Source organism: Lontra canadensis, unplaced genomic scaffold (genome assembly GCF_010015895.1).
Source record: "Lontra canadensis isolate GAN:19392208 unplaced genomic scaffold, GSC_riverotter_1.0 scaffold135, whole genome shotgun sequence".
In the NCBI taxonomy this organism is placed as follows: Eukaryota; Metazoa; Chordata; class Mammalia; order Carnivora; family Mustelidae; genus Lontra; species Lontra canadensis.
Window position 1 is genome coordinate 3,247,760 of NW_022631129.1, and position 23,345 is coordinate 3,271,104.

At 42.6% G+C, this 23,345-nt stretch overlaps 1 protein-coding gene across 1 annotated transcript in view; it reads left to right on the top strand.

Moving 5' to 3' along the window:
- Positions 1-7,965: 7,965 nt before the first annotated feature.
- Positions 7,966-23,345, top strand: part of ATP10A (ATPase phospholipid transporting 10A (putative)) — a 194,686-nt gene continuing 179,306 nt past the window's right edge. Inside the window, exons 1-2 of the mRNA XM_032843114.1 lie at positions 7,966-8,092; positions 10,021-10,587. Of these exons, the coding sequence (XP_032699005.1) occupies positions 10,127-10,587 (461 nt within the window). The 5' untranslated portion in view covers positions 7,966-8,092; positions 10,021-10,126. The remainder of the gene's footprint in view (positions 8,093-10,020; positions 10,588-23,345) is intronic.

The following is a 23,345-nucleotide window of genomic DNA, read 5'->3' on the forward strand; positions in this document are numbered from 1 at the left end:
TTCCCGCTGAGCAGAGAGCCAGATGCGGGCCTCGATCCCAGGATGCCAGGATCATGACCTGAGCCGAAGGCAGAGGCTTTAACCCACTGAGCCACCCAGGAGCCCCTAAATGTCTGCATTTTCAAAAATATCTTTATTTTGAAATATCTGTAGATTCATATGCAGTTGTGAGAAGTAACACAGGGATATTCAGTATACTCTTCACCAAGTTTTCTTCAGTGTTAGTGCCTTACAGAACTATAACAAAGCTTTACAACCAGAAAATTAACATTAATATGATTTATTGACTTGATTCGAAAGTCACCATGCACTCATGTTTTACCTGCAGTCATGTGTGTGTATTTGTGTGTGAGTTTAGTTCTTTTTTAAAAAATATTTTGTTATTAAGTATTCTCTACCCTTAGTGTGGGACTTGAACTTACTATCCCGGGATCAAGAGTTGCATGCTCCACCGACTGAGCCAGCCAGGTGCCCTACTGTGTCTAAATTTCATTCTATACAATTTTGTTGCATGTGTAGGTTTATATGATCACGACTATAGTCAAGATACCGAATGTTTCCATTATAAGGAACCCTAACAATACTCTTGTATCTCCCTCCCAAACCACATTTGTTCTTCATTTCTATTACTTGGACACATGAAAACTGGAATGGAATCATACAGTATGTAACCTTTTGGCTTTTTCCTTGAGCATTATTCTCTTGAGATCCATCCAAGCTGTTGTGTCCATTAATAGCTCATTTCATTCATTGCTGAGAAGTTAATTCCTTGGTAGGGATGTACCACAATCTGTTATCTGCTCATCTGTTCTAGACATTGATTTCTTCCCAGTTTCTAGCTATTATGAATAACACTGCTGCTATAAACATTTGTGTACAAGTTTTGTGTGAATGTAAGTTTTAATTTACCCAGGATAAACATCTAATAGTGTAATCACTGAATTGCATGGTAAGCACATGTTTGGTTTTGTAAAAAACTGCTTTAACACAAACAAAAGTAGCTGAACAATATTTTGCTGAATATTGCTAGCATTTGTGCTCTGTTAAAAACAGTATTGTCATGTATGGAGTCTTCTGGGACTTGCTGTTTCACCCAGCATTAGGTTTCCAAGACTCCTTGACATTGCTGCATGTAACTGTAGTTTGTTTTCACAAATTTTTCATTTTGTGATTTACTATACACAAAGTTGGAAGAAGTTGCTGCCTTTATAAACAAGCACATCATTTACAAAGGATGTATTCTTGTGCAAGATTCCTTTGGCATATTTTTAGGGATGTATTTGACTTCTTAATTTTTGTTGTCCTTGTAGTGGGTTATTAATTTCCCATATCCAAAATGGTTTTTTAACTTACTTGTCTTCATTTATTCTTCAGTTACTTATATTCAAGTTGTCAAGTTGAAAAAAAAAAACCAGTTGGAATTAGTTTAGAAAATACACAAAATCCACAGGTTAGTTTAAAAAGCAAGCACACTCAAAGGAATGGCATTCTTTCTTTTTTTTTTTTTTTTTTTTTTTTCAGGGATACCTTCCTTTACCACCTTCAGCAAAATGTTAAGTTGTGATCACATATTCCTCATCTGTGATATTGGGATAAAAATTTTCCTACCTCATGGAATGGCCGAGGATGAAGATAGTCAGTGTAAAACAAGCAAGCACGTGCCTGGCAGGCATTATATTCTCTACAAAGGTTAAATATTATTGCTTCTATTGTTGGTTTTTGTTACGATTATTTGCATATACCTTGAACTGACATTTCTTGCTTTTCTTTGGGTATTTTATTAACTCTAAAAATGAGATCCTTCTGTTATTGATCCCATTACATTTTCTAAATGGTTCTTGCTTATACATGAGAAACTTAAGATGTACATCCTTTATCTTATAGTTAGCTATATTACTAACCACTTTCCTAGATAAAAGTCATGATGTTGTGGGGCACCTGGGTGGCTCAGGTGGCTAAGTGTCTGACTCTTGGTTTTGGCTCAGGTCATGATCTCATGGTCATGGAATTGAGTCCAGTGTTGGGTTTTATGCTCAGCACAGAGTCTGCTTGGGACACTTTCCTTCTTCCACTCCCTTTCCCCCTGAACTCCTTGCCTCCTCTCCCCCCACCACTTGTACATACTCAGGCATACTCTCTCTCTCTCTCTCAAATAAATAAATAAAATCTTAAAAAAAAACCTAAAATGTTGCAAATAGTGATATATTGTCCTTTTTTCTTTTCTGGTATTTATACCTATAAATATTACAATATGGTGATAAACTATAAATAAACTATATGTGGCTCCTTTGCAATTCCACTTTCCAATTTTTAATAAGAGGTTTTGCTAGCCTTTTGGAACAAATTGGGAAGGTCTCAGTATCCTCCTAAACTATATTATAAATGAAATAAATTAACTGTTTTGAAGTTTCAACAGAATTTGCCTGTCAAATGGTCTCTATAGGGTGCTTTTGAAGAATGGATTTCTGAGGACCCTTTCAAGACCTCCTGGGGCTTAATATATTAATCTATTCAAATTTTTTTCTTTTCTGTTTTTGAGTCACTTGTATTAATATGTTAATTTATATTTTGCTAACTGTAGAAAGTATATTACCATGGGTAGTTGTCTGTAGAGGCTTGCTTGTCTATAAATTCATTAAATTGCAGGACAGCTGGATATTAAGTTGACTAATATGGGAACCTATATTCAAAATATGCTTCCCACAATGGTGCTGATGTCTTTCCATCACTTAATGAAAGTAAATATTTATTTGTTGAGTACTTGCAAGAGGCAGCCCTGTGTGACTCTGGGGGCACATGGCCTCTGCGAGTGGCTATATACTGAGCCCTGTCCAGTAGAGCTGAGGTCTCCCAGTGTGGGAGAATGTACAGCTCAGAAACAAGCACATGGCACATCAGACATGGGAAATCAGACAGAGCTAGTTGGGGACAGGATGGGCTGCATGAGAAGAGGGGCCTTGAGGAGTCTTGTCCCAAGTGCTAGACTTTGCTCTCTGGTATCCTCCTCCTCCTGGGTCTTGGCCTCATTACCTTTGCTCTCTGTTAGCTCTCTGATGCTCCCAAATAGATTTTCTGTTAATGTTCTGCCCATCTTTTCTAGATGTTCTCCGAAGCCTTGGTACTATTTACCTTATCTACCAGTAGCATGGGCAGACAGGAAAGGCATTATCTGGATCCATGCCCCAGATCTGTAACCTCTTCTCTATTTTCATTTCTTTGTCTTTATGCCCTGCATGCTGAAAGAAGTCCTCAATCTGATCATCCAGACCACTAGTTTTGCCCCTCCATTATGTTGTTTAAATTAAATACACACCATGTAAAATTTATCATCTGAATCATTTTTAGGGTATACGGTTCAGCAATAGCAAGTACATTCATGCTGTTGTGGACTGTGTTTTTTAAAAAAATACGTAATCTGTGCTGTCTTTACTCCCAAGAATTCTTTACTGTTCCTCATTTGCTTCTTTTCCATGGTAATTTTATGGATGGGCTGTCTTCTAGAATTTTTTTAAGGATAATAATAATTGGGTTTAATATTATTTTCTGTGTTCTGTTAGGTCTGTATTCTGAGAGGAGAAATTCACTTCTGTAGAGCTTGCTTTCTTTCATGCTAGTAGTTCTTCTCAAATATAGCAATGAGAGCAACTTGTCAAAATAGCCAGCATGGGGCCTGGAACGGCGCACTTATACCGGACGCAGCAGATTTTTTACCTTTTTATCTTCCCAGATGTCCCACAATGGCTATTGCTCCCAGGCCTGCCTTACTCATATTTTGGACTAAGATCTTTTTGGAAACCCCATCCCCACTTTTTTTTTTAAAGCAGCATTGTCTACTTGATTACATTATGTATTGTCTTGTATTTATTACACTTCCTCACCAATTCACTTTTATCTCCTTTTTATCTCTCAGATAGCCCTCATTATTATCTTCTGAAGAATCTTCTTTTGTATTCCAAGATACTTTTCGCTGTTTCCCAGCACAACTATACATTTCTCCTTTCAAGTATATCATCTGTCCTTTTAATAGGAATTTCCTTTGAAGAAAAGGAGATCATTGTGCTCAGGCAGATATCCTAAAATAGAAATTTTTACTTAAGTCTCTGGAATTTGGCATTTCTGGGATTTGAAACATTATCATAGATTTAGCTTGTTGGATCATAACAATTAATATAACCCAATTTTTCACAGCTCTGTACTCTGATAATTTAATTTAAATGAATGTTAAGTCCTTGTTAATTAATGGGTAACATATCTGTGCCAAACTTTACACATTACAAATTTGGGAATCTCTTATAATTTTTTCTCTTAAATTAGGGACACTCACAAGAGTAAATATTAAATGCTATCAGGTTAAAATTTTGTAGAATGTGATTTTTACTTATTCCACAAGCATTTATTGTGCAAGTATCACACCACCAAAGTAGTACTTGAAAGCTGGAAGCAATCTTCGTGACTGTTTTCATCCAACGCCCTACATTTTCCAGTGAGAAAGTCTCATCCAGTCTCTTCTATTTATATTCCATCTGTAGGTACAATCCTCTCATCACACAGCTCTAACTCGCAGGCATCTTCTGACATGGCCCAGATCTGTACTTCTGGTGCTGGCTTTTCCTGTCACTGTGAGACTTCACTATCCAGCTGCCTACTTCATATCCGTTAGATGTCGAACAGGCACCTCAAGCTTAACGTGACGTATGTTAGCTTTGTATTTTCTTCCCCCCGACTTGTTCTTCTTTGTGGGGGTAGGAAATATTTTTCTTCTTCCATCCTAGGTTCTTGGCTGGCCTAATAATTAAATTCATTGGAGAAAAATAAATTTAATTTTGTACTTACAAGGACCCCATAAAAATATGAGACTTAAAGAAGTGACCAAAGCAGGAAGCTTTTGTACCTTTTAGATGAAGAAATGGTAAGAAATTGGTGATGTGACAAGGACTATTTATATAGTCTTCTTGGTCTTAAATTTCCTATCTCTGGGGATAAAGTTGCCTTCTACCCTCCTGGTACAATGAGGATACCTTTCACATAGGAGATTTGTTTCCTGCTTTCAGAGGGACAAAAGAGGGTCAGTGTGTTTCCCTCTTACACTCACTGTCTCTCGTCACTTTATTTAGTTATTTTTAAAAGATTTTATTTATTTATTTGACAGAGAGACAGTACATGAGAGAGCAAAATTAGGGGGATGGGTAGAGGGAGAGGGAGAAGGAGACTCCCCTGCTGAGCAGGGAGCCCAATGTGGGGCTTGATCCCAGGACCCTCGGATCATGACCTGAGCCGAAGGCAGATGCTTAACTGACTGAGCTACCCAGAGTCTCAAGTCACTTTAATTCAAAATAATCAACATGCTAAAGTGGCATATTTGGGGTCTGGAATATTCTACAATCCTTCATCCTCAAGTCATTAACCAAACTGATGAGTGTTACTCTTGATTCACTTCTTTTCTTCATCTAAATATCCAACATGTTGGCTTTTCATGTCGACTCTACCTGGAGTCAACTCTGTCTATCCAATTCTTGGAGCCTAAGCCACCTCCTCCTCTATTGTCTTGCCTACTCCCACTGGGCTCCAAGTACATCTTCTAACTTTTAAAAGGGAAAATGAGATCCTCTCACCTCGTGCTTCTGCTGGGGGTAGTCCACAGCTTCCTGTTGCACTTGGAGCAAATCCAGAGGCCTCTCCCATCCAAAGGCAGGTCTGGCCCTGCATGCTGGCCCCTCTGCCTCTCTCCTACTTCTGGCCATACTTTCCTCCACCCAGACTCACTCTTTGATCCCCAACTAACATCTCTGGCTGGGCCTCCCAGATGACCTTCGTTGTGTGTACCCCAGCCAAATCTTTGCTTCTGTGGCATCATGACCATGCCAGGCCTGACCCTCCCATTGTCTTCAGACCTCAGCGACTCAAGTTATCCATTGCTAGGGCATTTCTAAACTTCGTTCCTTCTTTCATACGCAACACCCAGTTCAACAGCATATCATGCTTGCTTTAATACAGCCATATCCCACCCTGCACCATGACCACTCCCAAAGGAACTACCAAATCTTTCTCTCCAGGATTATTGCAAAGGCTTCTTACTGTCTCCTTCCTACTAACCCAGCTCCTCTGCATTCTGTTCACACAGTAACTGATGATGTTTGAAAACCCACGTTCAGTCATATGACTCCTGTGCTCAAAGCCCTCCAAGGCTTCCTTTCTCGCTCAGCTAAAAGCCAAAATCCTTACTGTGATTCTTCAGGCCCTACATGAACCTACTCTGGGCTACATCTCAGCTTGCCCACTCAGCTCAAGATACCTGGACCATCTCCCTGGAACTGGAACCCCATGTTCTCCTACACTTGCTTGTTCTTCCTGAAGACATTTCTGCAGTTTGTTTCCCTTGCCTTTGGTGAGGGATGCCCTGGAAGGTCCTCTCTAAAAGCCCTTGCTGGTTCCCTGTGCCCCTCCATTTCCTATGTCCTTCTAGTTGGAATACCCTTCAGAGAACATAGCATTTTTGAGATCAGGGAGTTAGAGGAGTTCCAGGAGTGTCTTGCTTAGTCATTGCTAATGTCAAGGGGTACTGATTCCAATGTGTGTCTGTAGGGTTTCCCCCCCACACCACCAAGCAATTTTTTGACACCAACTGGGTGTCCTATAATTCAATCCAATCCTGACACTACTTGGAGATAGCGTCAGATCTCACAGGTTAAGGGCTCAGTCCTACAAGACTGTGCCTCAACACACACACACACACACACACACACACACACACACACACTCTTCAGATGCTAGTCACAAGTTAAGGTTATCACCTGTGCTTCTGGCCAGCGGGCTATGGATTAGATGTTTCAATAATACTCTCCTTGGGTTTAATTAATTTGTTAGAGAAGCTCACGGAACTCAGAGAAGCATTTTACTTACCAGATTACCAGTTTATTATAAAACAGTATAACTCAGGAATGGTCAGATGGAAGAGATGCATAGGGTAAATATGGGGAAAGGACATGGACCTTCCATACCCTGTCTGTGAGCACCACTCTTTCTGAATCTCCAGTGTTCACAATATGGAAACTCTCCAAACCTCACCTTTTGGGTTTTTATGGAGGCTTCATTACATAGATGCATTAAAACATTGGCCATTGGCAAGTGATTCGACCTCCAGCTCCTCTCCCCTCCCTGGAGGTCAGTGTAGTGGGGCTGAAAGTTCCAACTCTCTAATTACATGTTTGGTTTCCCTGGCAACCAGCCCCCATGTAAAGTGCTTTCTAAAAGTCACCTCATAAACTCAGGTGTGGCTGAAAATGGTTTGTTACGAATATCAGGACAACTTTAGCACTCAACACTTAGGAAATTCCAAGGGTTTAGGAGCTCTGTGCCAGAAATGGGGATGGAGAACAAATATATATTTATTATTAGAAATCACAATATCACAGTCTCTTCCTACTAGAATGTTAGATCCATGAGAATTATCTGTTGTCATCAACAATTCTTCTGAGTCAGTCCCCAGTGCCTAGAACAGTGCCCGGCACACAGTGGTTGAAGAATAAGTGTTTACTGACGGAGGACAATTACAGTGACTTGCCCAGGGCCCAGCAGCAGGGCATGGTCAGAGCTCAGTGGTCCAGACAACCAACCCAGAGTTCATCCAAGCCTGGCCCAGGCAGTCAAGTCTGAAAGTTTACCTGGCAGAAGACATCCAAGCTCAAAACCCCAGCAGAGCAATCTAAGGGGGTTTACATACCACTGCATATACATCAGAATAGAAGTAATTTCTCAGGGGTTCAACAGATCACACAGTGTGGAAACCCGGGAGGCCAGGCGAGTGAGGCCTCAGCGGAAATACTGAATTTGGATTGGTGAGGAGCAGGTGGGGAAAGATTCCAGGCTTAAGGAGCAGTGTGACTCATGGAATCTTGGAACCTTAGAGTGGAATGTAAATGGGAATGAATAAGGCCTGTTCTGAGAAGGGTAAGGAGACCTCTTGCCCTGGGGCTGGGCCAGGAGTAGGGAGGGGTGGAGTTAAATCAGTAAGTTGGTGCCAGTTCCCCTGAGGGCCTCAAGGGACCTCTGCCTGAGGAGTCAGCATTTGACCTGTAAGCAACAGGGGACTCCGGTAAGCTGGAGGGTAAACAAATGAAGTGAAAGGGTCCAGTAGGTCAAGGAACCATTTTGGCAACATGTGAACTGTTGAAGCAAGGAGACTAGGAGGCAGGGAGACCCACCCAGAAGCTCTGGGCCCACACTGGGGATACCTATAGGGATGGAGGCATATATGGAAATGGAGGGAGAGAGTAGGCCCTTGGGCCTCACTGGGTTAGATGATGGAGGATAAGGGTCCATGAGGTCCTAGTCATTGGAAACCAGGGAAGTTGTGTTACTTCCTTTGCTGTTAATACTCAATTTTGGGTGCCACTGGTTCATCATGAGATCTGATTTCTTTCCCTGAAAGTGCAGGTACTTTAGCCAAATCTTTCTCTGACCCAGGCCTCTCTACACATTAATATTCTACCCTTAGGAATGCTATGGGGGAGAGTCTTGATATATGGCATACAATATTTTCTTAGTATCTGTCACTTTACCCTCCTTATGCTGGATTCCAGTAAATTTGTGGTCTGTGGCCAAGGCTCCCTGCAAAGACATGAGCCCCTGGCCTGGCTAGATGGCATATGAGCCCCAGGATATAGGAGATAAGAGAGTGTCATGGGGGAAGATTTGATTTGAGCAAAGCTGGGGAGGTGACTAGTAGCAGACACAGAAGGGACAACCCAGTGCCAGAAATGGCTGTTACGATGGCCTTTTGGGAGAATGTCAGAGTATCCCAGTGCAAGAGGAGAAAGGAGGGGCTGGCCTCTAGGAAGCCAGCAGCTCCCAGAATCAAGACAGGCAGTACCCCTAAGGGCTCTTCTCACCCAAATTCTCAGCCAGATTCTCCTTGCCAAGAAATCTCTGCAGCTTATCCCTGTACTTCCAAAGCAGAAGGCCGAACTGTCACGGCTATGGTCTATCTGGAGGAGAGTGTTGCCACTGAAGTGGGGACTCCCCAATACCTTCTGCCATAGCCAGCATAGTCTCCCACCCTCATCGTTCGCATATTCCCCTCTCTGATTCCCCACGAATACTGAGGGGAACCCTTTGCCCCCAAAACTCTTCTGCAATTCTGGTCCTCTCCTCCCCTCCCAGCAACCACTTTCAATTTCCTGCCATAGCTTTTCCGAGGCCGCTTCAGAAGTGCAGCACACAGGGATATTTTGGCTCTGAGGGTTTACCAGAGAGGAAAAGAAAAATACCTCAAACCAAGCCTGCCTTTGCCACTGAGAAATAGTCTTACTTTCCAAAAAAAAAAAAAAAAAAAAGTCTATTTAGGGAAGTAAGAAGTAAGGAAAGGCAGCGATGGTCAGGAAAGGGAAAAGTCTAGTTACCCAAGAAGTAAATCTGAAAGTAGGTGGAAGTTGAGCAGGCCTAGGGAAGGGTGTAGAGCCAAAAGAATATCAACTTCTTGGGCTCTCCCCAAAAGCAGATATCTTCGGTAAATGAGATTTTAAAATCGTAGCATTGGTATGGCATGGCTCATTTGGATTTTGATTCTAGCTGATTCCAAGAGGAGGCTCCTAATCCGGGCTCCTAGACCATTTCCCTGTCCAGGGCCTGGGAAGCAGAGCTGGCCCAGAAAGAGCCTGACCGCTGCCAGGGGACTGCGCTGCCTTTGCTCTCACACTCTGCAGCTTCCTCTCTCCTACCGGTGTCGGGGAGCGTTTGCACTGTTCTAGGACTGACTGATGCTTCTGGAAATGAAACTAAACTGCTCTAAACTTTTCAGCTCGGGTCTTTCTGTTTCCCGCTATCCGCGGTATCCCAGCCTGGGCGCGGCGCGGGGCGGGGCGGGGCCAGGAGCTGCCTCGGCGGAAGCGGCCAGGCAAGCGCGAGTACAAGGGGGTTCTGTGCCGCGCGCGCCCCGCCCCGCCCCGCCTGAGCCCTGCCCCGACAGCGGACCAGCCGGCTGGGCGGGGCGGGCGCTGACGGCCGTCTCCATGCGTCCCGCAGGCGGGGAGCCCGCGCCACCGAGCCCGGGCCGCCGGCGATGATCACCTAGGAGGCTGGCGCGGGCGGGTGCGAGCGGCGGAGGAGCCGGGCGCGGCGACACGCGGCCATGGAGCGGGAGGCGGCGGCGGCCGAGGAGCCCGGGTCCCCGGGTCGTCGTCGGCGGCGGCGGCGGCGCGGGGACGGCAGGACGCGCGTGGTGCGCTCCAACCTGCTGCCGCCCCCGGGCGTCGAGGATCCAGCGGCCGGCGCGACCAAGGGTGCGCGGCGACGGCGGCGCGGGGGCGCCCAGCACCTGGCGGACAACCGGCTCAAGACCACCAAGTACACTCTACTGTCCTTCCTGCCCAAGAACCTGTTCGAGCAGTTCCACCGCCTGGCCAACGTGTACTTTGTCTTCATCGCGCTGCTCAACTTCGTGCCGGCGGTGAACGCCTTCCAGCCCGGCCTGGCGCTGGCGCCCGTGCTCTTCATCCTGGCCGTCACGGCCTTCAAGGATCTGTGGGAGGACTACAGCCGCCACCGCTCGGACCACGAGATCAACCACCTGGGCTGCCTCGTCTTCAGCAGGTGAGCCGGGCGCTCCGGGCTGTGGAGCGCGTGGTCAGCTCAGGGCCACGGCGCTCCGGGGAACTTGGTGTTGGGCGCGGCATGAATGGCACCGGGCGGGGTGGCCCAGGAGCGGCTCAACAAGGGGCGAAGGGCCCGGCCTCTTTTGCGCCCGGGGACGCAGAAAGCAGGAACCCTAAATGCTGGGCGCGCGGGAGTACCCTGACCCTGATTGGCACTCAGACGCCTCGTCCAAACCGGAATGATCCCAGGGCTGGAATCCGGCAGCCTCTGACCGTCCTCATCCTCACCACTCCCGCCTTTTAAGAGTGAAAAGGAGGGAAATCCAGGCCCTGCGCTCTGGTTTGAAGTCCTAGCTTCAGTTTTTGGTCAGGCTCTCTAGGCAAGGTAGTTTAACACGTTTAACAATCAATGCAGGTACGTAAAGCTCAAGCTTAGATAACCTCTCCTCTTGGGACAACAGTGAAACTGCCACCAAGTTTTGGTGTGACCAGCACAGACATATAAAAAGGCAGGGGTAATAATAACAGTGTCCACCCATTAACGTGAGCTGTGATCAGGCCACCCAACTGGGCACCATCCCATAGTTGACTTTTTAATGTTAGTTTTCTAAAAATTAACCCCAGTTTCCAAATGGAAAGACTGAAGCTTTGAGGGGTTTTTGAGTCCTGCCCATAGTTGGTACTAGGGTATGTCATTACATTGGGCACTTTCTCTCTCCCTTGCACCTTCCCAGAGTTTTGGACTCTCAGGCTGGGGGTGACTGCTGTCTCTTCTCCCTTTAGACTCCCCACCCCAAAAGAACCGCTAGGCTGCAGAGTCATCTTGGAGCTGCATCAGTAGCTGAACCCACCTCAAGGTGGAACCCTTCAGGAAGGCTAATGGGCTTGGCTTCCATACAAAGCTCAGCCCATCTTTTTCTCCTGTTCTCCTTGCTTGACTCCTGATGTAAACGGCTGATGTAGGCCTTTAAGTTAAGGACATCAGTCTTGTCTGGCTTCCATCACTTGTGAGAGGCTTCTAGGAAACCCCTTGTGCTCAGAGTGGCAGATTGTTTCCCTAAAAGGTGAGGGTCATGGTTGTTCCTACCTCTTAGGATAACATAGGTGCAGAGTATTATTTCTGACTCTCCCAGCAACACTGGTTGCGCTTCATACTTATTTTACAAATGCGTAAACTGATGTTCAGAGAGGTTAAGTAACTTGCCCATGGCCACACAGCTGCTATGTAGTGGTATTGGAATTTGACCTAGGTCTTTTCAGTTCCACAGCTTTTCCAACATTCTGCTACTTGAGCTTCTTAAATTTATATAAGACTTACTTCAGGAGCTTGTTATAAATAACAACTCTTAGGCTCCATTGCCAGTGTTTCTGACCAAGCTCATCTGGGATTGGGCCCAGGAATCTGAGTATTTAATTAGCACAGAGGTGATGCTTATATAATGGCTCATACTTTGAGTAATGCTGCCCTCTTGCTCTCAAGGGGTGCCCACTGTCCAGTCAGCAAGCACGATGTTGGTGGACAGAGCTATGGGATTTCCTGGCTCTGCTTTGCAAGAAGCCTGAGTCCAAGAAGGGAGGACTCGGCAATTTCACAAAGGTCCTCTGTCCCTAGTGTGAGGACTCTGGGAAGCTGTACCTCTGGCTTCTGTATGACATCACTCTGGTGGGACTCTGGAAGGTTTAAGTCTTTACACACATACCACTTCTTGTTATTATTGAGCCAGTAGCTCCTGAAGCCTCCTTTGCAGAAATACTTGGGCTTTAGGAAATATAGTGTATTTTCAATTACGAAGTGTTTTTAATCCTTTAAGTCAATTGACTCTTAAAACAACCACCACCCCCAACATGCAGATGAGAAAATAGAGTGGGACCCAGAAGCAGTTCTCTTCACTTGACCTCAAAGACTTCATGGGATTTTGAAACATTCATCTTCCCCTTGGACCACACCTGTCCATGTTCTCACCTTCTATCTTGACCTGACTGGGTTTCTTAAATATTCAGTACAGCCCTAGGAGGCAGGTCCTCAGGGATAATGGTGCTTTCAGGAGAAGTTCCTAAATATCTCCTAGCTCCCAAGTTGAATTTCTTGAAAGCTTTCCTGGGGAGAGAAGGGGCCTTCTCCTTAGGAAGGTCCCAGGTCCTTATATGTAGGTGTGAGAGGGGTGGTAGCTGTTTGTGGAGAAGACTGGTCAGTCATCCTGCTCAGAAGCTAAGTCAAACTCTTCAAGTCCCAGAAAGTCTAAGATTGATGGTTTCAGGATTGAGCTGTGAGTGATGTGGTTTTCTGAGTCTTCCCCGTCCTCTGAGAATGGTGAGTGACTTATACACCCACTGCATTCCAGGCTGTGTGTAGCTGCCTTGAAACTCCTGTCCATCAACTCAAACCAATGCCCTGATTTACTCCTCACTGTGCAAGGCCCTAGCCAGACCCTGTGATATAAAAGGGAGGAGGTGGGGCCCACCCGCAGCTTACTGTGGGGGCTGACTGCACTGCAGGATGTGTCCAGGGATGGGCGACCAGGGCAGGGCTCCTAGGTTAGGCATGCAGGATGCAGGTCAGGAGAGGCCTCCCAGAGGACAACATGAGAGAGGACAAGGGAGGATGTGGCCAGACAGGGGACGGATGCTACTATTGAGGGAACATGGTGGTGGTGATAGGGCACGACAGGGTCACAGGGCAGCCTGAGATTGCAACCAGGCCATAACCTGTTTGTAGGCGCAAGGTGTGTGCTTGCAGCCCAGATCTCAGGGCGCTGGCATCGGGACGGACCAGAGAAGCCCAGGAGAGAACGTATTTTTTGTCTAGCCAGTTTGTTGAGTGCCTTTGGTTACTACAGAGACAATGCGAAGCACAGTTGTGAATAGTCAAGGTCTGTGCTTTGTTGTGTCACTGCTCTGGTTGATGTGCAGAGGGGTGTAAATGCAGGCAAAGCAGCTGTAAATGCAGGGCAAGAGCAGATTCTTTTTGAGGGAGCCTTATCTGCTGGCACTGTCTCTGTTCTCTTGGACATCTCTGTGTTCTGACTACAGCGAAAAGTGCATCAGTCATTCACACCATTGTGTGAATCAGTAACCTAGTCCTTGGGTCCCTTCTTTATGAAATCTCCATTAGACTTGTTAGAAATGCAGCTTCCCAGGCCCCCCACCTCTGGACTGTTGAGCCTGTGGTGGTGGGAGTGCTGGCATCTACATCATGGCTTTGTTTACACGTGGAAGTTTGAAAAGCAGTCCTTTGCTTCTATGGCCTGAGCCAGTTGCATCCTCTCACGGATTTCAGACTGTTGGTATTGAGGAAAATCTTCCCGAGCCATGCTCAGTGGGACGAGAGAGAGGGAGGTTGCTGATCCCAGGGGGTCAGGTCCAGTTCGTGGCCGCCCAGCTGGTGATCAGTTTGAGCAACATTGGCTGTGGACGAGTGAGTTGGGCTGAGTGTGGGAAGCCCTTTCAGACCTCGTTGGTGCTGGCAAAACGTGGTCAGAGAAGTCCTCTCCCTCGGGGCCACAGGAGAAAAGAAAGGGGGTTTGCTGAGCAGTCCGCTGAGACAAGACCAGTTGTCACCAGGGGCTTGGGCTGAGAGGGGAACAAATGATTGGAGGGTGCCAGGCTGGTGGAGCTGGAAGAGGAGAGTGATAGGAATACGGAGTCAGCCTGGAGATGGGTGATCTGGCGGCAGGAAAGCAGAGAGTAGTTAGCAAAGGCGGACGGTGATGAGGAAGCTGAAGAAGGAATATTCCTAGAAAAGGGTGTTGCCCCGGAGAGGCAAATGGAAGAAGCAGGGACCATGCATGGAAGAAAGCACTCTCATCCTCCTCCTCAAGCATTAGGGCAGTGGTAACACTTGTTAAAGCAAGCCAACCTCGCCCCTGACCCTGCTCCCAGAGCAGGTCTTCCAAAGGCACAGCTTGAAGGACGGGAGCCGCATAAGGCCCCTGCCTTGCCTGCACCCTCTTTCCTAACTTGTCGAGTGGGGTGCTCGCCCCAGGTCCACATACCTCTTCTGGTGCTCTTGTCCTGTGGCCCTCCCTCCCTCTGCCCCATACCCTGCCCTGGTCGATGTGTAATTTTGTTTCCCTCTTGCCTCAATTCCCTTTGTAATGACCCTAATGTAGTCTTACTGACACCTTCTAATATCCGTCTCCTGGATGGCGGAAACAGTGACATTTCTGCATGAAATCACCTGAGGGGACTTCTTCCAAAATCATTTGGGCTTTATACTTGGATCTGATTTCCATGCTCTTTTGGGAAAACAGGTAGTGGGGGGGTGCTCTAACGCTTATCTTGGAATTGCTCTAATCTTGCCTGTTGCCTTTCCTTTGATTCTCACTTCGTTTCCCCAGCTCACAGGCGTTATCTGTCCCACCGGGCTTCATGATTTGTTTTTTCAGAGGAGTCTGAAATGATACCCAGCAAAGCTCTCCTTTTGTTTTATGTTCATTTATCTTGCCTCTCCTCTCCTTCCTTCCCTTTCCTGGAGAGCTACATCTCTTCCTTGTCAGCAGCAGAAATATCTTTTCCCTGGAAGCCTAGCAACTTTGTCTTATTTGGAGTAAAAGATTTGCAAAAGCAGAGGCACCAGGACGAAATCCAGGAGACAGGAGCATGCCCGGATAATGCATGTCCTCTTTATGCAGGGATATCTCTTGGGCATGCTAGGCAGGGGGGCACTTGAGGAATAGTTTGGACATTGCCATTCACATGATTTTTAAAAGTTATTTTTCTTTTTATATCTGTCATGTGTCATGTTTGACTGGGCTCATGGTTGTCAAGTTATAGAAAAAGAACCTTTCTTTTCCTAAAGACTTAGTTGCCCTCAGAAAGTAGGTATGGGGCAGTTCTTTTTTACTTGTTGATACGAAGCAAGTGCTTTATATGTGCAATTCCATCTTAACCTAATGTCGGTCATATTTTCACATCCCCATTATGCACAGATGGGGAAACTGAGGCCATAATTCCATCTTGTCCTCCAACAGTCTCATTACTTTTTACATCCCCATCTTTCAGATGGGGGAAACTGAGGTGGCGAGACTTGATAGCTTGCCTAAGGTCTCACTGTCAGGAGGCAACAGTACAGTGGCTTGAGCCCACAGTCCCTCTGCTCTGATCTACTTTTGTAGTTATTTTTGTACTTTGAGACCCTCCCCTCCAGGAAATGTAGACCTCATTAAAAAAAAAAAAAGTTGAAAATTTTATTCATCTCAAGTACTTCCTAACTTCTCATATGATTTCTTCTTTGACGCATTAGATATTTCGGAAGGTCTTATTTAATTTCCACATATTTGTGTGTTTTCCAAACTTCTTTGTGTTACAGATTTCTAATTTAATTCTATTCACACATGTAGAGAAGTGCATGTATAACGTATCATCGTGCAGTTTCAACAGTTAGCAGCTCATGGCCACCACTGTTTTATCCTACCCCCACCCTCTCCCTTTTATTTTGAAGCACACCCCAGGTATTTCGTCTTTCGTTATTTATCTTTAGAAAAACAATGACTCCTTTTAAGATTAAACAGCATATCTGAAACTAATGATATATTGTATTTGGCTAACTGAATTTAAATAAAAACATAAATAAAACTGCCATCATCATACTTAAATTTATACTAATGCCTTGATATTATTAAATACCCAATCTGTGTTCAGATTTTCACTGGTCTTGTAAATACCATTATATTTTTTTTTCCATCTATGTGTTTGAATCAGACCCAAATAAAGTCTCACTGTGATCAGCTGATAAGTCTTTTAGGTCTCCTTTAATCTGTGGACATCCCCCTCCAAAGCTCCATTTCTCTTTCTCATGTTCTCCTTGCAATTTATTTACGGAATTATTTATACTGTAGGGTTTCCCATGGCCTGAATACTGCTGATCATTTTCCTGTGGTATCTTCCTTTTTGTGGTAATTTCTGTTAGTGGTAGATTGGTCTGGATATTTTATCAGAACTTCCTCAGGTACAGATTTGACTTTTTTTTTTTTTTTAATCAAAACCACATTCATAGATGGTGTTCTGTACTTCCATCAAGAAGAACATAGTGTTTCTTTGTCCCTCTTTTCTTGATGGATGTTAGCAGCCATGGGTGATCACTGCCTTCATCCGTTAATTTGTTAGTGGAAGCCAAATTTTGATGGTCTAATTCTTTAAATTATGACTGGGAATACTTTTATAAAAAGACCTTTCCCTTCATTTACTAAGTTCCCAGTGGTACAACTCATAGGGAAAGAGATAAGTGTTTGATCTGGATTCCTTAGCACCTTCTGATGGGAACCAGTGGCTTTCTAAAATTTGAACCTCTTTATTTTGAAATAATTTGTAGAAAATTTGTAAAAATAATGGAGAATTCCTGTATATCCCTCACCTACCTTCTTCTAATTTTAACATTTTACTTAACTGTACTACAGTGGTCAAAACTAAGAAATTAACACAAAGCTATTAATTACTTCTTTTCATTTTAGAGCTAAACAGTTTTTCCTTTAATGCATTTTTTGTAGGTAGTTATTTTGCATATTGATCCTGTATCCTGCCACCTTGCTTACTCGTTTATTATGGCTCGTATTTGCTTTGTGGATTCCTGAGGGTTTTCTCTATACTGTTGCCCTTTGTTCCTACTTTGCTGAACATTTTTTTTTTTTTGATCAAGAAAGAGTATTAAATTTTGTTAAGTGCTTTTTCTTCATCTATTGACATGATCATGTGGCTTTTGTCCTTTAGTAAAGTAATACACTGTATTACATTGCTTTGCATATGTTAAACCATCTTTGCCTTCCTGAAATCAATCCTGTGTGGTCATGGCATATAATCCTTCTTATAATTTGCTGGTTTCAGTTTAGTAGAATTTGTTGATGCTTTTTGCATGTGTATTTATTTGGGATATTGTGGGTGTGGGTTTTGCTCTAAAGAAAACATTATACTGGCATCATAGAATGAGTTGGGGGGGATACTTCTACTATTCTCAGTTTTGGAAGAGTTTGTGAAGAATTGGTGTTAATTCTTCACTAAATGGAAAACTTCAACATTGAGGAGAACTTTAGGCTTTTCTTTGTAGGGAGTTTTAAAATCACTAGTTCAATCTCAGTACTTGTTATAGTCTGTTCAGATATTCTATTTCTTTTTGAGTTGTGGTTGTGGTTGTGGTACCTTTTTATCTTCCTAGGAAATTGTCCATCTCATCTAAATGACCTTGTTGGCATACAGTTGTTCATAAAAATCCTTTGTAATTCTTTTTATTTTTGTAAGTTTGGCAGTGATATATCATCTCTTAGGACTAATTTTTAACAATGTGAGCTTTCTTATTTGCTTGCACCTTCTAGCTAAGGATTTTCCAGTTCTGTTGATCTTGTCAAAGAACCAAGTTTTTTTGTATTGCTGATTTTTCTCTATTGTTTTTCTGTTCTCTGTTTCATTTTTTTCTGCTCTAATCTTTATTATTTCCCTCCTTCTGTTTGGCTTAGGTTTTAGTTTGATCTTCTTCTTGTAGCTACTCAGAGTAGAAGATTAGGTTATTTTTTGGGATATTTTTTCTTTGTTAGTAAAGGTATCGACAGCTATAAATTTCCCTGTAAAAACCTGCCTTAGTTGCATCTTATAATATTGGATGTATTGTATTTTCATATTTTTTGTCTCAAAATATTTTCCAGTCTCCCTGGTGATTTCTTCCTTGACCCATTGGTTATTTAGTAATGTCTTATTAATTTTCACATGTTTGTGAATTTTTCAAATTTCTGTTATTGATTTCTAATTTCATTCAATTGAAATACTTGGTATGATATCAATCCTTTAGATTTGTTGAGGCTTGTTTTATGATCTGTCCTGGAAAATGTCTCATGTGTGCTTGAGCATAATATATATTCTGTTGTATGAAGTGTTCTGTAGATATCTGTTAACTCTGTTATTTGGTTTAAAAAGTTGTTTACATTTTCTATTTCCTTGTTGATCTTCTGCCTGTTGTTTTAGTCATCACTGAAAGTGCGGTGTTTGTAGTCTCCCAGTTCTTACAGAATCCTTTATTTCTCTTAGCGTTTGCTTTATATGTTTTGGGACTTTGTTAGATATGTAGTAATTTAAAATTTTTATGACTTGCTGATGAATTGATCTTTTTATCCTTATAAAATGCATTTCTTTCTCTACCAATTCTTGTCTTAAAAATCTATTTTGTATCAAATTAATAATATATCTACTTCAGCTCTCTTGGTTACAGTTTCCATGGTATATCTTTTCTTATCCTTTTACTTTCAACCTATTTTTGTCTTTGAATCTAAAGTGTATGTCTTATAGATGACATATGGTTGAATTATATATTTTGAAAAATTTATTTTGCCAGTTTTTGCCTTTTGATTGTAGTATTTTATTAACATCTAATGTAATTACTGATAAGGTAGAAATTCTATCTGCCGATTTGCTGTGTATTTTCTGTATGTCTTAACATGTTTCTGCCCCGTAGACTTCTATTATTGCCTTCTTTGAATAAATATTTTTCTAGCATACCATTTTAATTCCATGTTGTTTCTTTTACTATGCTGATGTTCTTAGTTATTTTTGTAATGGTGTTATAGAGATCACAAATAGTATCTTAATTTAAAATAATGTAGTTAGCATTAATACTAACAATTCCCATAGTGTGTAGAAAAATTTGTTCGGTATAATTCTATTTTCTCCCCCTCCTTTGTGGTATTACTAGCCTATAAATTTGCATCTTTACGTATTATACGTCCATCAACACAGATTTAGAATTATTGGTGTGTGGAATTGTCTTTTAAATCCACATAGGAGAAGAAACAGTTATGAAAAAATATACTTATCTTTTTTGCCTCAACTGATACAAAACCTTCAGGTAGCTGCAATATTGAACAATTGCTGCTGATTTTTTTTTAAATTTATTTATTTTAGAGAGAGAACCTGCTCCCCCATGGTAGTGGGGGGAAGGAGCAGAGAGAGAATCTCAAGCAGACGCCCTGCTGAGCACAGAGCTTGAGGGAGGACTGGATCTTACAACCCTGAGATCATGACCTGAGCCAAAACCAAGAGTTGAACACTGACAGATCCACCCAGGTCCCTGCTGCTGATCTTTTGCAATGCATGCCCTGGGTACAGGGCTTTACCCATAGAGTGAGGTCCAAATCAGCTCCTCTTAAACATTGTTCTGGGGATGGGAGTTTTTGAGGAACTCTGAACTCAAACTACCCATTCTGATGGCATCAAGTCAAGTTGATTTTCATAGGTACTGCAGAGCTAGGGAGGGGGGAATGGGAATAGGCCACGTTAAAATTTCACAAATCCTACTATTGTTATTGAGGTTCTGTAGTTTTTCTTGAATAAACTCCCCTCAGCTTATGGCAAGCCTTACTTGTTAACACTCAGGCTTCTCAAAAAGTTAGTTTAGAAATTTTGCCAGTGTTGCTTTTATGGAGAAGCAAATTTATATGGAGGTCCTCATTTCACCATTCTGGCAGCCCCAGTTATTTTGTACAATTCCCCTCATTTTGAGTTGGTGTGTTCTTTCTCACGATTAGGTTGAGACTGGGTTTTTGGAAGAACCACCGAAGTTATGTCCTTCACACTATATGATATCAGGGTGTAGATGATGCCTATATATCTTACTATTGATGACACTAATTTTAGTCTCTTGATTAGGATATTATAAATTTATTATTTTCCTATTGTAAAAAAATAATATCTTGAGACTATATAGGTATCTTATTTCTCCTCAAACTTTTGCCCTCCAACATTAGCACCCATAAGTGGATCTTGGTGGTATTCTAATGGATTGTTTTTTACCCTCATTCCTTCTGTATTTATGGAGTAGAATTCTTAGAAGAGCATTGTTTTTCTTCTTCATTGGTAATTTGCTCAATCATTTATTCCTATCAGTGGAGACTAGTGGGTATTTGTTTTATTCTGTAGGTTGTAATTGAATGCTGTTATAATTTTCTTGTTGCTCACATTGTTCCAGCTCTGGTGACTGGGAGCTTTCTCAGCGTAGCCCTGTGTCCCTTTGACATGTCCTCAGAGTTTCCTGAGCTCTTTCCTACTTTCTGGCTCTAAGATGGTCCAGGCTTTTATTTTCTTTGCTGCTATTTTGGAGTTACCTACTTTTCCTAAGGGTTATTTAGCTTTTTAAAAATTATTATTATGGATTTTGTGGATTTATTTACTACAGATTTCATATATTTGAATATAATCCATTAGTTTGGGGTCTGTTGTTATTATTATAGTTGATATCCTCTGGTCAGTAGAAGCCAATTCATTTGGCTCTTGAGTCTTTTGACATAACCTGCAATCATTATTATTATTTTTTTTTGGGGGGGTCTGTATCCCCAGCTCATCTTAAATATTTCCTACCACACTTCTGGAACCAGAAGAGGCCTTCTTATTTTTTCCTCTAGTTTTATTGAAATATAATTGATATATAGCACTGTTTCAATTTAAGGTATGCAGCACAATGACTTAAGTATTTTATGAAATGATTACCATGGTAGGGTTAGTTAACTACTTTTTCTAAGGGTTATTTAGCTTTTTAAAAATTATCATTATGGATATATATATCCATATTTATGTATATGTGTATATATATAGTTGTATATGTGTCAGTCATATAGATACAAAAAAAAGAAAAGTTTTTTTTCTTTGTAGTGAGAACTCTTAATAATTTTCCATATATACTACAGTATTGTTAAGTACAGTCACAATGTTGTACAGTACATCCCTATAACTTGTTTATAACTAGAACTTTGTAGCTTTGGACCACCTTCACCTATTTCCCTATTCCTCCAACCCCTGCCTCTGGCAACCACCAGTCTGCTCTCTTTATTTAGTTTTGCTTTGTTTTGTTTAGATTCTGCATTTAACTGAGATCATGGAGTATTTCAGTTTTCCCGTCTGACCTGTTTCACTTAGCATGACGCCCCCTAGGTTTATATATGCTGTCACATGGCATAATTTCCTTTTTTTCCTCACGGCTGAATAATATTCCCCTATATATACACCACCGGTTTTTTATCCATGTCTTGGCTACTGTAAATAATGCTGCAGTGAACATGGGGACACACATGTCTCTTTGACATAGTATGTTTGTTTCCTTTGGGTATATTCCCAAAAGTGGAATTGCTAGACCATATGATAATTCCATTTTTTTGAGGAATCTCCATACTATTTTCACTAGTGGCTGTAGCAGTTTTAAATCCCACCAGTGATATCCAAGGGTTCCTCTTTCTTCACATCCTCACCAACACTTGTTGTTTCTTCTCTTTTGGTACTAACCATCCTGACTCATTGTAGTTTTTCTTTTTTTTTTTTCATTGTAGTTTCTGATTTGTGTTTCCCTAATCATTCATGATGTTGAACCACATCTACATGTACCTCTTGATCATTTGTATGTCTTCTTTCAAAAATGTGTGTTAAGATCCTTTGTCCGTTTTTAATTGGATTAGAAGTCCTGTTTTTTTTTAAGGTTTTTTTTTTTTTTTATTTTAGAGAGATAAAGAGAGTGCAGGTGTGGTGGGAGGGCAGGGCTGGGTAGATGAAGAAGAGGAAGGAGGGAATGTCCAGCAGACTCCCTGCTGTGCATGAAGCCTGATGTGTGGCTTGATCTCATGACCCTGAGATAACGACCTGAGCTGAAACCAAGAGGCGGATGCTGAACCAGCTGAGGCACCTAGGCACCCTGAAGCCTTGTTATTTTTAATTCAATTCTTCTGTAGCTTTCTGTGCCCCCTGAAGCTCAGTGTCCTGGTTTGCCTTGCCATGGTATAGCTAGATCCTTATCTGAGGGTCATTCTTTACGGTGGTCATGAAGCCGGCAAGTTCCATCTTTCCTAGAAGGGGTCAGGCTGTTCCCAGGATGGTAGTGCCTGTAGGTGTGCTTGCAAATACTTAGTCACCGTAATGACTGCTGGACTTCCTGGCACCTGGTGTTCATGGGCTAGGCTGCTGAATGGTATGTGATGTACTTGCTTTGCTTTGGACAGTCCCACCCCATAAGAAACAGCCCTGCCATCATTGAAAAGCATTTTTGGCAGACTTTGAAAGTAAGCACTTGATTACTTGACTTGAGAAGATGGAGAAGGGCCTGTGTGACATTAGGGTCCTGCCCTTCACGAAAATGGTTGGTCCAGCTACCTGTTGAGTTCCTGAATCAGGGGAGCCCGGTGTACTTATCTGTATAAGTCTTAAGCTTGCTATATTTAGTACGTTGAAAGAACTAACAGGAAAAAATGGAAAGCCTGTTTTGATTTTGCTTTTTTAGAGTACTCTTAGCTTGGCTTTCCCTGTTTGCTTGTTTTACATTTTCCCGGAGTGCAGTTTGTATGCATTGCCCTGGGTATTTTTCCCCTGGGCATACTGTAGTTTGAAATACTTTGCCTACCAAACTATTTTCACTAGGTAATAACAAATCCTTTTGCCCATTTTAAGCCAATCAGGGACAATTAGAACTCCTTCAGTGACGTTAAACCCTTGCCAACAGTTAGATGCTGGGCAGGCTGCATCTCTCTTCAGCCCAGTGCCCTCATTTAAATAGGAGGGAGGATAAAGTGAGATGATGCACGAAAAGGCTGGAGCAGTGCCAGGCAGGCAGGTAAGTGTTTGAAGAAGTTATCTGTAGCTCGTTATTATGATTATCGCTACTACTTTTATTTCTATTATTGTTCAGATCTTTTGGTCCAAATGTTTCTTAACTTGTTAATTACCTGGAAGCAGATGTTCTTCCAGCCAAAACAAAGAACTTTAAGTGTCTTTAAGCATGTGTGGTTTTGCCATGGGTAAATG